Source organism: Hesperophylax consimilis, chromosome 16, assembly GCF_061612785.1.
Source record: "Hesperophylax consimilis isolate HC1 chromosome 16, BYU_Hcon_1.0, whole genome shotgun sequence".
Classification (NCBI taxonomy): Eukaryota; Metazoa; Arthropoda; class Insecta; order Trichoptera; family Limnephilidae; genus Hesperophylax; species Hesperophylax consimilis.
Genome location: NC_142851.1, coordinates 18,895,323 through 18,908,231, shown reverse-complemented (window position 1 = coordinate 18,908,231; position 12,909 = coordinate 18,895,323). Strand labels below are relative to the sequence as shown.

The 12,909-nt window shown below is 36.1% G+C and overlaps 1 protein-coding gene across 2 annotated transcripts in view; it reads left to right on the top strand.

Moving 5' to 3' along the window:
• pnt (ETS transcription factor pointed) overlaps positions 1–12,909 on the top strand; it is a 324,499-nt gene that overhangs the window by 259,749 nt on the left and 51,841 nt on the right. For both annotated transcript variants that reach the window (XM_089640996.1, XM_089640997.1), the window contains 2 exons: positions 1,402–1,602; positions 2,030–2,191. In XM_089640996.1, the coding sequence (XP_089497122.1) occupies positions 1,402–1,602; positions 2,030–2,191 (363 nt within the window). The remainder of the gene's footprint in view (positions 1–1,401; positions 1,603–2,029; positions 2,192–12,909) is intronic.

Sequence of the window (12,909 nt, the reverse complement as noted above, 5' to 3'; positions counted from 1 at the left end):
GTCACGCGTAGCCCGTCAGATATCGATCGTTTTGGCGAGTTTTGAAATATGCTAGCTACGAAATCGACTTTTGTAAAAAATTAACAGAATTAACTGGAATGCCTTATTGTCCAATTGAATTCGACGCCTTAATTGAAATTAATTTTGCTTTTCCAACAGTTCGAAACCTTTATCCAAATCCATTGTCTCTAACATGGAACATTTTGTGAAACTCCCAGTCATTCAGTGTTGCATTCGGTCCTATCACAACACAGGCCAGCGAGGACGGTGTTCCGTGTTCAATGATGCTTCAGTCAGCCCCCTACAAGCTCGTACACGAGGCGATCCTCTCAGTGTGAGAGTGTGGAGTGTGTTCTGTGTGGTAATGACTCGCTGTATTGTGTATTGCAGCGTCTCGCCCGAGCGCTCCGGCCTTGGTACTCCGCTGCGCTGTGTTGAAAACGAACCGAAATTGGGGAGATTCTCTAGCAAACCGTGCATACGTATTATGTACATGTGTGTGCCAGTTAAGTTGGGCAATAACTTGGATGGAAAATATACAATATTAAATCCGCTGTACTCACCTCGCCGCGCCGTTCCGATATTGCGTTATGATTAATGGGTTTGCGTCGCTTTTCGCAATGTATTCTAACGTTTACGTTGTGCATGTCATAACAGGCAGAGGGACGGTTTCCATTTTTGCAATTCAAATATTATGCGATTTTCACAATTGTTATAGCTGCGTTATTATGGCTAATGTTTGAATTTCAAGGTTCAGACAATTCGTATTTCTTTTCATCTTGATATGTAAGTAATTAAACATGCTCCTCGAATTTGCATAAATACGTATAAAGACATCTCGAATCTTAACAATGGATTTGATCCCACGTTATTCTGTATTGCTCTTGCTGGCCTCTCTTGCCGCTTCCCCGTTTATCCTTTTCTTTATGGTTGACTGGGCAGTATCGTGTCCCTTTGTTTTATTGCAATGGAAATTTCATTTAATGTGGAATTTTTAGCCCTCGGCAGCGGACAATCACATTAGCAGCTGTTTACTGTATCTTGCTTCGTCCCATTATTTTGTTTTGACATACAAAAGCCTAGCGTCTTAATGTCCTTGTAGAGGCTTCATAAGGGTCCTCTCGTGGTCTGATCTTATAAATCCAGGACATTCGGCATTATGTTATGTGTAGTTTTCTGCCATCGAATATCAAATTATTCAAAATATAAATTTTCAAAAATAAGACGAACGAGAGGGTGATGTATGAAATTTAGGCATAAGATTTTGACGATTCAAAGATAAGAAGTAGAGAGACAAACATTGACAATCGTGGACGATCGATGATAATGCAAATATTAAAGTTGAGTCAAGATTGAGAGACCAAGAAATTTGTGGATTTACAAAATTTCCTTTTCTTCCAGATCCTCGACAATGGACGGAGGCGCACGTTGCCCACTGGCTATGCTGGGCCACGAGGGAGTTCTCGCTGGAAGGAGTAACTTTCACCTCCTTCCGCATGAGGGGAAGGGATATCTGCGCCATGGGCAGGGAAGCCTTCGTTGCCAGGGCCCCTGCCTTCATGGGAGACATCCTCTGGGAGCATTTGGAGATCCTGCAAAAGGGTATGTAACAACCAACTAGAATTTATATCAGATATCATCGATCAGTATGGTCCACCAGTATGATCACTATGGTAAGCACCTAAACATCAGATCTCGTTAATTTTTTATGGGAGTTCATTGATTAGTGTGGTCCTGCTGTTGATAGTTTCATTATAACCCTTCTTTCTGATGCATGATAATGGTTCTATCAGCGGTATGCCCTTAATTGAAGTTATTTGTTGTCTTTCCTCTAGTTTCTAATCAGATCGTGCTGGTCATCATGATTCATTGATCAGTATGATCCTACCAACATTTGTTGTGTCCTATATTTATGATATATGCATAACTGGAGAAAGTGGGGCAGGACCCAACGGAACTATCAGCAGTATGCCCTGAATGAAGGCTCTTCACTGTCGTCCTTCTAATTTCTGATCCTTGGTTCCTCCAGACGTAGAGAAGGAGCGCTCCCTACTGGAGAACGTGCACCCGGACATGTACGAGAGCAGCGTGTGTATCCCCGACCTGGCCGAGTACCTGGGCGGCTCACCCTCCGCGCCAGCCCCTACTCCCGCCCCAACGATATCCCACCCATATCACCCCGCCCACAATGGTGAGTTTTCTAACTTATTACATCATGGAAATACATTTTTTAATGGTTTTTCCCTAGTTAAATACTTATGTCAAAATATAGATCGGTTCAAAACACTATGTTTCACGCACATACCACGAAACTTCAAGGGGTGAAAAGACGATGATTCACGATAATCTAATATCAATATTTCAGAGCCTTTATAGTGTCCGGAAACTAGTGGTGCATGTGGGAGAGTGGTGAATCTACATAATATTTGGAGTCGATTTTGTGATATAACTTTTTGATTTGTGTTTTCGTTTTCGACTAAATCGAGTCCGTTAGAATTTTTAGGATCAGAAGCAAGGAAGTTTCGAAGCCAAGGTTGAAGGGTAGAATTGAGACTTTCTAAAAAATATATACATACATTATATATATTCTGATGTACATTTGGCAGTTTCCCACTTGTATTACGAGTTTCCGGACAACGTGTATGAACATGTGTAAAAAATGGGTTGCTTTTATTTTATGTGAACTTCTAGGTGGGTACTAAAGCCCACACCTTCGACATTATCATATCATGAAGCTATCACATGCTCAAATTTAAAACCCGACTAAAAAAACCCATGTATTCTTCTACTCGTATTTAGTGAACAAACACTCGTACGTCATGTTAAGTAGTCCCTCGGTTGATCCAATCTAGAATGTGCTCCTTCGTTTGAAGAATCTCTTGAAACAACAAGCGTTGAGAGCCCACAGCCTCTGATAAACTCACTACTCACTACTTCAGTGAAGATAATTCCACCAGATTGGAGTTAAGTAGAGATAATTCGTTTAAACGTTGTTTTGTACGACGAACCGTGGCTTTGCTTTGACGTCGATTGTCACTGAATTGGGCGGGGAACCACTTGCTGGGTCCATTGTACGACTAATTGTACAGAGGGAATATCACCATCTCATTCTCGCAGAGCTCTCATGCTCTTATGTAAATAATAATTCCGTTACCTTTACATGATTTGTGTTGAGAATATTGCAGCGATGAAACTAGCAGAGACAGCACGTCCGTCACTCCTGGACAAACTGATCCCTAGATTCCTACCCAACCCTCATACTTTTTACTTTCCCAGAACTTCCTCTCCATCCTTTCCTTAAAAAAGATCCTCACACAGCATCCCAAAAGGTGACGTAGGTCTTGAGGGAAATTATTTTCCTCAGGACCTCCGGTGTGGGGTAAATGTAAAAAAAAAAATCTGAATGCAGGAAAAATGAGATCCCTGAAGTGTATGTTAGATTAAACCACCTTACATAAATGAGGAGATGTGAAAAGAACAACGTACTAAATTAAGAAAAGAAGATTAGGTTTAGATTAGGACGTTGAGAAATGTATCAGGAGAATATAGGACCCGCAATAGAGTGGTAGGAAAAGTAAAGGAAACTCCAGGAAGACACGCCACATCATTTTGAGAGCTGTTATAACAGAATAATTGGTTTTTATGTATCGATCTTTGAATGAGAACGAATCAAGGAGTGTGTGCCAAGGGGCTAGTCAGTTATATCGTGATCCGTCCTTGCTGCCCACGTGCCCACCTCTGTGTTTTAATGTGATTGGTTTGTTAGATAGTTTAGAAAATTTGACTGTTTTTTTAAACTCGTCAATTGACAACTTTATAAATCCGTCGGCCTTTCATCATTCTGTCATTATCAAAGTTCTTACTAGTGTCCATTTCTATTTTCTAATCTAATAGTTTCAGACGTATTTACGACCACTCTCTTGTAGTACAAACATTGGTGCAAGTCTCGGCTCACCGTCCGGAATCACGATGCACCAATTTAGAGGCTTAATAGTCAAAACTGGTGTTCAAGTGAGATTTATGTGCCCCACATGTCATATGCCCGGAGATCTAAGTGATGTATCTCACTTGCGGGACCGGGCACACAAGGCCAGAATCGGTACACGAGCGTATTATTTCGACAGCGTACGAACCTATTTGTTCAAGTCGGATTGATCTATTTACAGACTAGAATGACCTTTTATATAATTTAAGGGTTGCGTTGGTCTATTGCCCTGAATTTTCAAGTTTTGAAAGAAATTTATGCGTAAATCTTCAATTTTTTATCTCTCTTACTACGCTCAAAGAAGGTGAACTAATCGTGATTTTGTTATCATGCCAGCTGTACAGAAAAAATTCAAAACTAAAAATTTCTATTAATTTAGAATTCCATCAATTACCTAAAAAATAAAATTAAACTAACATCTCGCAACCACGTCGCACCAAAATCATTATTTTCTGTATGTTTTTCTAGTTAATATTATTTGAATAGTATTATATTGTTTCAATAATAAATTACTATTGCGCATTTCAGCTTTATTTTTTTAACTAAGCCTATTTTTCTGCAATATATATTTTTCACGATTTTCATCTGAAATCGATTCCTTTGCCTGGTATTCTTTATATTTGGATTTAGGAACTGGATTTCGGATAGCAATCTTATAACAGATGTGTTAGAATTGGGTATATCTCAAATATTTTTAATTCTAGATGCTTGCTCAACGATGCGTGTACTTCATTCTCTCAAAATATTTTAGCTTTGTTCGTTTTCCAGTGGCATTAGCTCGATTATTGTCATTGTTTATTGCCCCTCTCCACGTACACTACACACAGAGAACACTGCACGATGAACACAGAACCCGGTGTACACACCAGTCTCATCACAGAACCGAGTAATTATTATTACACAGGTGACCCTGTTGTTCTGTTCGCCGTGAAAATGTATTGCAGAACGTCCAAAATGGTGCTAGCTTGAGCGTGAACTTGACGGATTCATTTTTCACACGTGGCCTGATTTCGGTTTCGTTACTGATGACGTCATGTTCTTACTTTCAAGGGTAATTAAAACCCGCTACATTTTTTATCTTTCTTTAATTACCAGTTTTTATCGCCACTTTAATTTTTTCTTATATACCTTTTACAGAATTCTGTCTGTGCGCTTTAACGATACCTGAGACACTTTTATTAATTTTAAAGATACATCGGTCTACTGCTGTAAGTACGGAGGAGTGAAGTCCATCCCTGTTCAATTCCTCACTTTTCACTATGTTTTCCCTCCATATATCCTATCATGTTGAGGGAGACAGGCATTTTAAAAATCTGCGAATGCCACCAAGCTTTTATCATCTTGTTTGCTTGGAAAGTTTCCATTCGTGCTGCATACGAAATAACATTTCGGGATATGTATGTAGGTACTTTCTTAAACGTCGACGTTACAAGGATTTTCAATCTTGACATCGTTTAAATGTACAACTTCCATTTCGCCATATTTACTAGAAATTGTTTATTTATTCTCATCATCAATCCCTGAATATCATTGAATAATTCGTAAAAACACTAATGTCCAATAAGCGTGGCTTTTGATACTTATCTACCTTATTGGACATTAGTGTTTTTATGAAGTATTCAATGATATTCAGGGTGCTATCACATACAACTTTAAACTTTACAACACTGCGACAATAAATGTGTTCAATGGGAAACATTTCTTTTATTCACTCACATGTGATTAAATAATTTCGTGCATAAGTAACTTCGGAAAATATTGTTCTGCGATACGCTCAGTGATCTTGAAACTGAAGTTAAAATTACAAAACTGTCCTACCGACAACTCGTAATTTCCTGAAAAGAGTCTGCACTCTCCCTCAGTTCCTATACGAAATAAGGATTGATCGGTATTTACAGTGAACCCCGCCAAGAGTACCAACTACTAATGGGGTCCCCAATTAGGTTAGCATAAGGCTGGAGGGATTGGGGAAAGGAAGGTTGGGAAGTATCTGTCTGTTGTATCTGTTAATTAAACACAACCATTGCCATATCAAGCAACGCCAACTTTCGATTTTGAGGAAGGGTTGTATCTTGTATTACAGAATTTGAACAATTCATCAAATTTCAAAGTTAATATTTAAGTTCAGTGATAGTCCCATTCAAGTTCCATCACTATCCAAGTACTGACTAACTAACTAACTAACCATCACGCCGTTTTCCCGTAGGGGTAGGCAGAGAAGACGGACAGCCAAACAACTCGGTCTTGGCACACACTCCTAGTCTCATTCATATTCATACATACTCTTGTATTATTCTGACTCTTGACATGGCCCGACTCAAGTATCTGATTCACTTGGTCGTGCCATCTCTTCCTCGGGCGTCCCCGACTTCTGCCACTATTCAAATGTGCAACGTATATTCTCCTTACACTCCTTTCTTCGCTCATTCGCTCTACATGCCCAAACCATCTAAGCGTCTCTTTCTTGATTTATGAAAGATTGATTAAATAATAACAGAAATTGAATGGAACTTTCACAGAACTTGAATTTAAACTTGGAAATTTTATGAATTGTTCAAATTCTGTGAAACATCCCGTCCTTAGAGTATGTGTCTATTATCTACTTACCACTCCCATGAGACATGTAGGTACCTATTGTTGTATATTTTTTAGCGATAACGAAACCGGTAAATAATATAAACTTACTTTTAAATTACGTGAAAGCTACAGTTACATTTTGTCATAATCGTTTTGCCTAAGGGGCCATGCTTACATGCATTCAATTGCACATAAATATTACGATTTCCACACATAATTTAGTAATTAAACATCTTAATTATCGGCCGGAAGATGGCCTGCTATCGCCGTAGGACCTTGTATTTAAGTACCAAGTTTCACTATGCCAGTACCTTGCATTCAAGTTTCACTATTCACGAGTAATTCTGAATGTTATCTCACTTTTCATAGCTTCCGTTGCGCTTTTAATTCATTTTTTTTTGCATTGCGCAGTTATGTTATTATTATATTGTGATCAAAATGATAGTGGATTGTAATTAAAAAAAATAATTGAGTCATTTAATTTTTCCGATGTGCCGAAATAAAAACGACACCACAATATCTGTTGTACCGAAATCCCATTAATAATGTCAACGTATTATAAATGAATTAATAAAATATTTTTTTGTTAAATTTTATTGGAATATCTTTTAAGGCGATGCACTACGTCGTGTTTAGCAAAAGAAATGTTATATTTATTGTAAAAATATGTAAAATTACAAAATGAAATATGATCTTGTTTATATTAGTTTATATTCAAATGTATAAACTAACTCAATAAATAATAAAAAAATAAAAAATAAATATTTTAAATTGAGCCGCTATCAATAAAAACCCTTACGTAGATGGCGATAAGGTTTAAATTCTCGCTTAACACCATCCGCCTATTTGATTTATGCAAGAAAAAAACATGGCCAAATAGTGCCTTTTATTTTATTTTGTGGATGTTCAGGCATAAATATTTAATTTTTTTTCGATCATTTTATAAATAACTTAATGTGCCACATTATACAATAAAATCATACCCGAAAATGGGTTCGTAAGTAGGTGATTTTGAACTTTAAAGCAGTTTTCATAGGCCTTATACATTATTTTTTCTGAGCTTATAAAAAGACTTATCTAAAAAATACTCGATTATTTCAAAGGCCAAGATGTATTCTACTCGCAGTATTTAATTAAAGCATCTGAAACATTTCTAGGCGACCAAATTTACAAAGCAAAACACACGGTTTTGTATTAATACGTATGGCATCGCCTTAAAGGTTATATATACACAGTCAAAAATTAGTATTGCTAGTGTATTAAGAATCTCTTCAAATTATTGGTAATCCAGTCAAAAGGATTCCAGTCGTTTCCTGAAAAACTTTTAGTAAATTCCTCATATATCGGAACACGTGTTCATGCTCCTGCGTATGTCTTGATTATATATAATGACGAAATGCGATAATTTTAAAAACACCCAACACGTGTTCCAACATCGTGATAATACATTGGTATTTTACTAAAAGTTTTCATTCATTCGTTAAGGGCCCGCAATCCCGTTTTTAACCGGATTACGAATAATTTGAAGAAATTCTTAGTAAATTAGCAATTTTCATTTTTATCCTTGTACTCTTCAATGAAGAAGATGATAATATATACTAATAAATATAAACGAAACTTGAAACGGATCTGTGACTTACCGGGACAACTCCTTTAACCACCCGGCCATATGAAAAATGAGATCGACAAAAACGACGTAAAATAATTATTTCCCAATGGCCGAGTGGTTAGAGGCGTTGTCCCGTTAAGACAAATCCTGGGTTCGATTCCCAATTGAAATCGTTAACTTTTTATTTTACTGTGTCTTGTTCTGTTTCATGTTTCGTTTAGATTTATTAGTATTATCTTCTTCTTCAATGACGTGTAATGTTAAATTTATTCCATTTTTTTTATTTTTAATCCAAACCCTTGTCGATAAGTAATTAAAAAAGAGTGATAATGTATTTTGCTTTTAGTAAGAATTTAAAAAGAAAGCTTGTAACCCCAGTTTTTTTAGGGATGGGGAATAAAAAGCCGACTCAATTGCTAATTGATTAGCCAAACCAAAAAACTAACCTCGTTTTTATAATAAATGGTTTCTAATGTAATTCGCTTTTCCCTTTGAAACATTCCCGCCTACACCCGCCCTGGGTTGAATTGATCAAGTTTAAAAATAAACATTCCTTTTATGTGGCAGGTACTTACCTACTTGTGTTTTTCGAGGTTGTAACTTTTCATATATTATATTTTTTCACGTCATTTCATCAATGACACTAATAAATAATGTGATGATAATTACTGCCTCATTACAAAATGAATGTCTGACACAATGTTAATAAATGAATAATAAACGTGTTCATATTATGTTAGGTACCTACTTAGGTTATGTTGGCTGTTTAAATACGATACAAAAATAACATTGGCTGCTTTAAATTAAATTATTATTTTCCTTGTCATCCCTTCCATATTGAACGTGAGTCATTTGTAACCAGCCAAGGTTATCAGCGCCCGCCTACTGCAATCGCAAGTTCCCAACTCGTCCAAATGAACATACCTACTCTAGCTAATATGTTAAGCTGTTTTCCAGCCGTTAGGTAATATTAGTAATAATTGCCGTTTCCATCGTTAGTTCTCTTCTTGCGTCTCGGTCTAGTTCTTTACCTCTATCCTTGGCACTAGTCTCGCGGATTCGTTGTTTCACTTTTGATTTTCCGATTTTCTGACAGTCTCCGTCGTGCCGCCATTTGCGTTGTTTATTTTTTTTGCCGCGCTCGCCCTCGCGAAAAGGCGGGAAATGCGCTCGTCTGTCAGCGACTCGAGGCTTTTTCTATGGTTGTCAAATTAACATGTCACGTGATTTGTGTATTAAAATATTTTCACAACATTAACGGTAAAGTGAGAGCTTTAAAAAACCAACTACAATCCAACACACAATAAATGATCAATTTGAAACGTTGACTAGTTTTCGCATAATTTTATTTGATGAATACACGTGAAAAGTAATTTGCAACCATTTTGGACATTTGCAACAATGAGTGACATTGGATAGACTTTTTTGTATACATTGGATCAATCTGGACTTGATCATGGTTTGGAAAGGTAACTAAATATTATTGCAAGTCTTTCCTTTATAGTGTTAGAAAATTTCGCGCGTTCCGTGCTCCGGTACACTCACCCTCTTACTAATAAACGTGTTTTAAATTGTACAAAACTGATAAACAACCATTATTGTATGGTAAACGGTTGTTTATCAGTTTTGTAAAATTAAATATATATATATTAGTAAGGCAATATATATATATATATATGTATATAATTCCAATAAAATTTGTTCTGCGAAATATGATTGTTTGAAGTCGGATAAAAATAAAAAGTTTACATTTATTAGATTTATTAAGTATTATTATTGACTACTGTTTCGAGTAATAATCATAATAATATTTTGATGATTTGTATAGCGCCGTTTTTGTGCAAAATCACCCCAAGGCCGCTGTACAAATAAATATTATGATACATTTCTACAATTATTTTCTATCTTATTACTAAAGTACCTACCCAATATATGTAATTTGTTTTTGAGTTTTAATAATTCATTTTACCTGACGAGAGTGTGGAAGTGGAAAGTGCCCATTGTCCCCTCTCTCCCCTGCAAACAGTAAATACACGTGTACGTGTTCAGTATTTAGTACAACTTCCGCTGCAATCTGATCCCCACCCTCGCACGTGCACGCTTACCCCCGTGCCACCCCTATGCATATTTAAAACGTCAAACCCGGTCACTAAATTCCGTCACAGAATTTAGTTCAAATCGGAAAGAGGCCTAAAATATGAAGGGTTGCACTAAAATGTTTTTTTTTAGATTCCTATTTCAAAATATGCATTTATGTACAAGAAATAATAAAATACGGAGCCGGGTAGTAAAACTAGGTAGGTAACTATGTTATTAAACGAGTTAGTTAAGTACTACTGTCTATTAATCTTTAAATATCCCGAACCCGTCTGAGGCACAAAATTACACGAGTTAATATTAATCTGAGTAGGTACTTTCTTATATTAATTTCTGGCAATTAAATTAAATTCGCAGGTAGCGATTACAAACGTTACCTGTCCCCCGTCTCCACAAAGAAATAGGTTAGATTATAATATGCTAATTGAATAGTAAATCTTCATGTAATAGGTGATCAATTATAGTTTTTTGGTTAAACTCGACCAGCGTGAGATAAGAATGAATCAATGATTAATCCATATAAATAAGTGTTTTTTTACAACGACTTCAGTTTCGCGCTAACCCCCCTCCCCCTCGCAATTCAGCAATTTGTGCACCAATTAAAAAAAACTTATTAGTTAAATATAAAGGATATATTAATATCGAGGTAATAAATAGATTTTATTAACTATCTAAAGCCATTTTTCTTCCGTTTGCGATACAAGATACAAGTTAACCTGTTTGTTTGTATGGTTTATTAAAGCACCTGTAAGAACAGTCGTTGGTCATCCATTTTTCATAATGAACTTCTCATTAACGCTCGACACTTAATTGAAAGGATTGCTACGTTTTTAATTATCATTATAAATAATCTCACTCGTTATTATAGACTGATATTGGCTTTGGTTTCGAATCCGAAGGATATTTGCTTTAAGTTCACGCGATCTTATGTATATAGATAACTTTTTTTAAGTGCTAAAACTTTGTGTGATGAACGTATTTGAAGAATTATATTTATTCGTTGTGTTAACTTGATGTTGTCTGCGACTAATATTATCCTAGGTTATATTTGTATGTCTTTTAAAGGTAGACTTAACTCTTTTCATTGATTAAATTTTAATATTTTTCCCATAGAATAAAGAATAACACAAGAAATGCCTTTTGGGCGTGTTTTGTGATCCAAATATAAACCCATTTTGGTCCTATATTTCCATACCAAACTGAGTTTCTCCATGATTAGGAAATAAAAATGGGATAGCGATGTACAATTTCAGGCAAGTAGAAGAGAGACAGACCGCTGAGGTTATGGTCTCTAACCAAAAAGTGCCAAGTCAATGGCACATTTGTTTCCCTTAAAATTTGTGTGGAACACTTCTAGTTTTCTTTTTTTTATTCTATTTTTTTCTAATCATCATTCAGAATGTTACGAATATTACTTCATATTTATATGGCTCATAATGTCTTAATCTTTCGGTTTATCGAAGAGTAGTTGAAATCTTATTGAATACAACTCTTCACCATTCTATGCCTATTGTTAAACATCTCGACGCTTTGTTGTTGCTCACTTGGAGGGTTTAATGGGAATAGGGTGTAACCTGCCCTGGTTAATCTCCAACAAGGAGTAAAACTCGCATTGTACCGAATCACAAATAAAAAATAATTGTTCTTTTGTGAAAGCGCGTAAAGATATGAAACCTTTGTGAGTTGATCTCGGCAGTGGAATCCCGGGTGAATAATAGTCACCTAACATTATAAAAGAACGTGGTTAAGTAAAGGGAAAAATTCTTAGCGCAAAAAATGCGTTTATAGCAGTGTTTCATTGCACTTTTCGACGTTTAAATTTGAATCGAATATCCTGTTTCAATCACCTCTTTGGCGGGATTTTTGCACAAATTTTCCGCCAATCATATCGGATTGAAAAATCCAAGTCCCACGGTGCACAGTTGTACAGGTGTCATAAAGCCTGAAACTAATTTTTTAGGTAAATTTCAAAGAGATCTTTATTTTTAATGGTTTAAGTCGTTGAATTAAATGAGAGGTGCAAGAGTACCGTGTAAAACACAGACTTTTGTATTTTAAATTTGCTCAGGGATAATTCAAGTAATAATGCTGTGTTATCTGGTCTTTGCTGTATCGTGTTCAACCCACACAAACAATTCGACCTATGCACTTGAACTTATCGCATTTCAGCTGTTTTTTCCCCTAAAAATCAGTTATTATCTCCAGTAGCAGCATCCGTCTTGTTTTCAACATGGTGAAGTACCGTTACCATTAAACCAGAAAACAAGATGTCATGTAGATAATCTTCCTCACAGGGGGATATCTGTTTGATCTTACAGAGATATCGCGGTTCCTATCTTAATAGAGCCTAAATACGTTGAGTTTACCCAAAGATTTACGATTGTCGAATAGCTTATATCTAGGCATTTCTCTGGAATTCTAAAACTTGAAGGGCGCACGTGTGAAATTCTGTGATTTAGGTATGGCTTATAAACCAAATTCTTGGAGCAAATACCAAAGAATAACAGGCTCCTCAAAGTGCACACAAATAATATTCATTGTTTAATAGTACCTACGACTGTTTTATTTATTGAAGATGTGTTTTCTGACTATCATTGTTAGATACTTAAACATCAACTTCGAAAACTTTAATCGTAGTCAA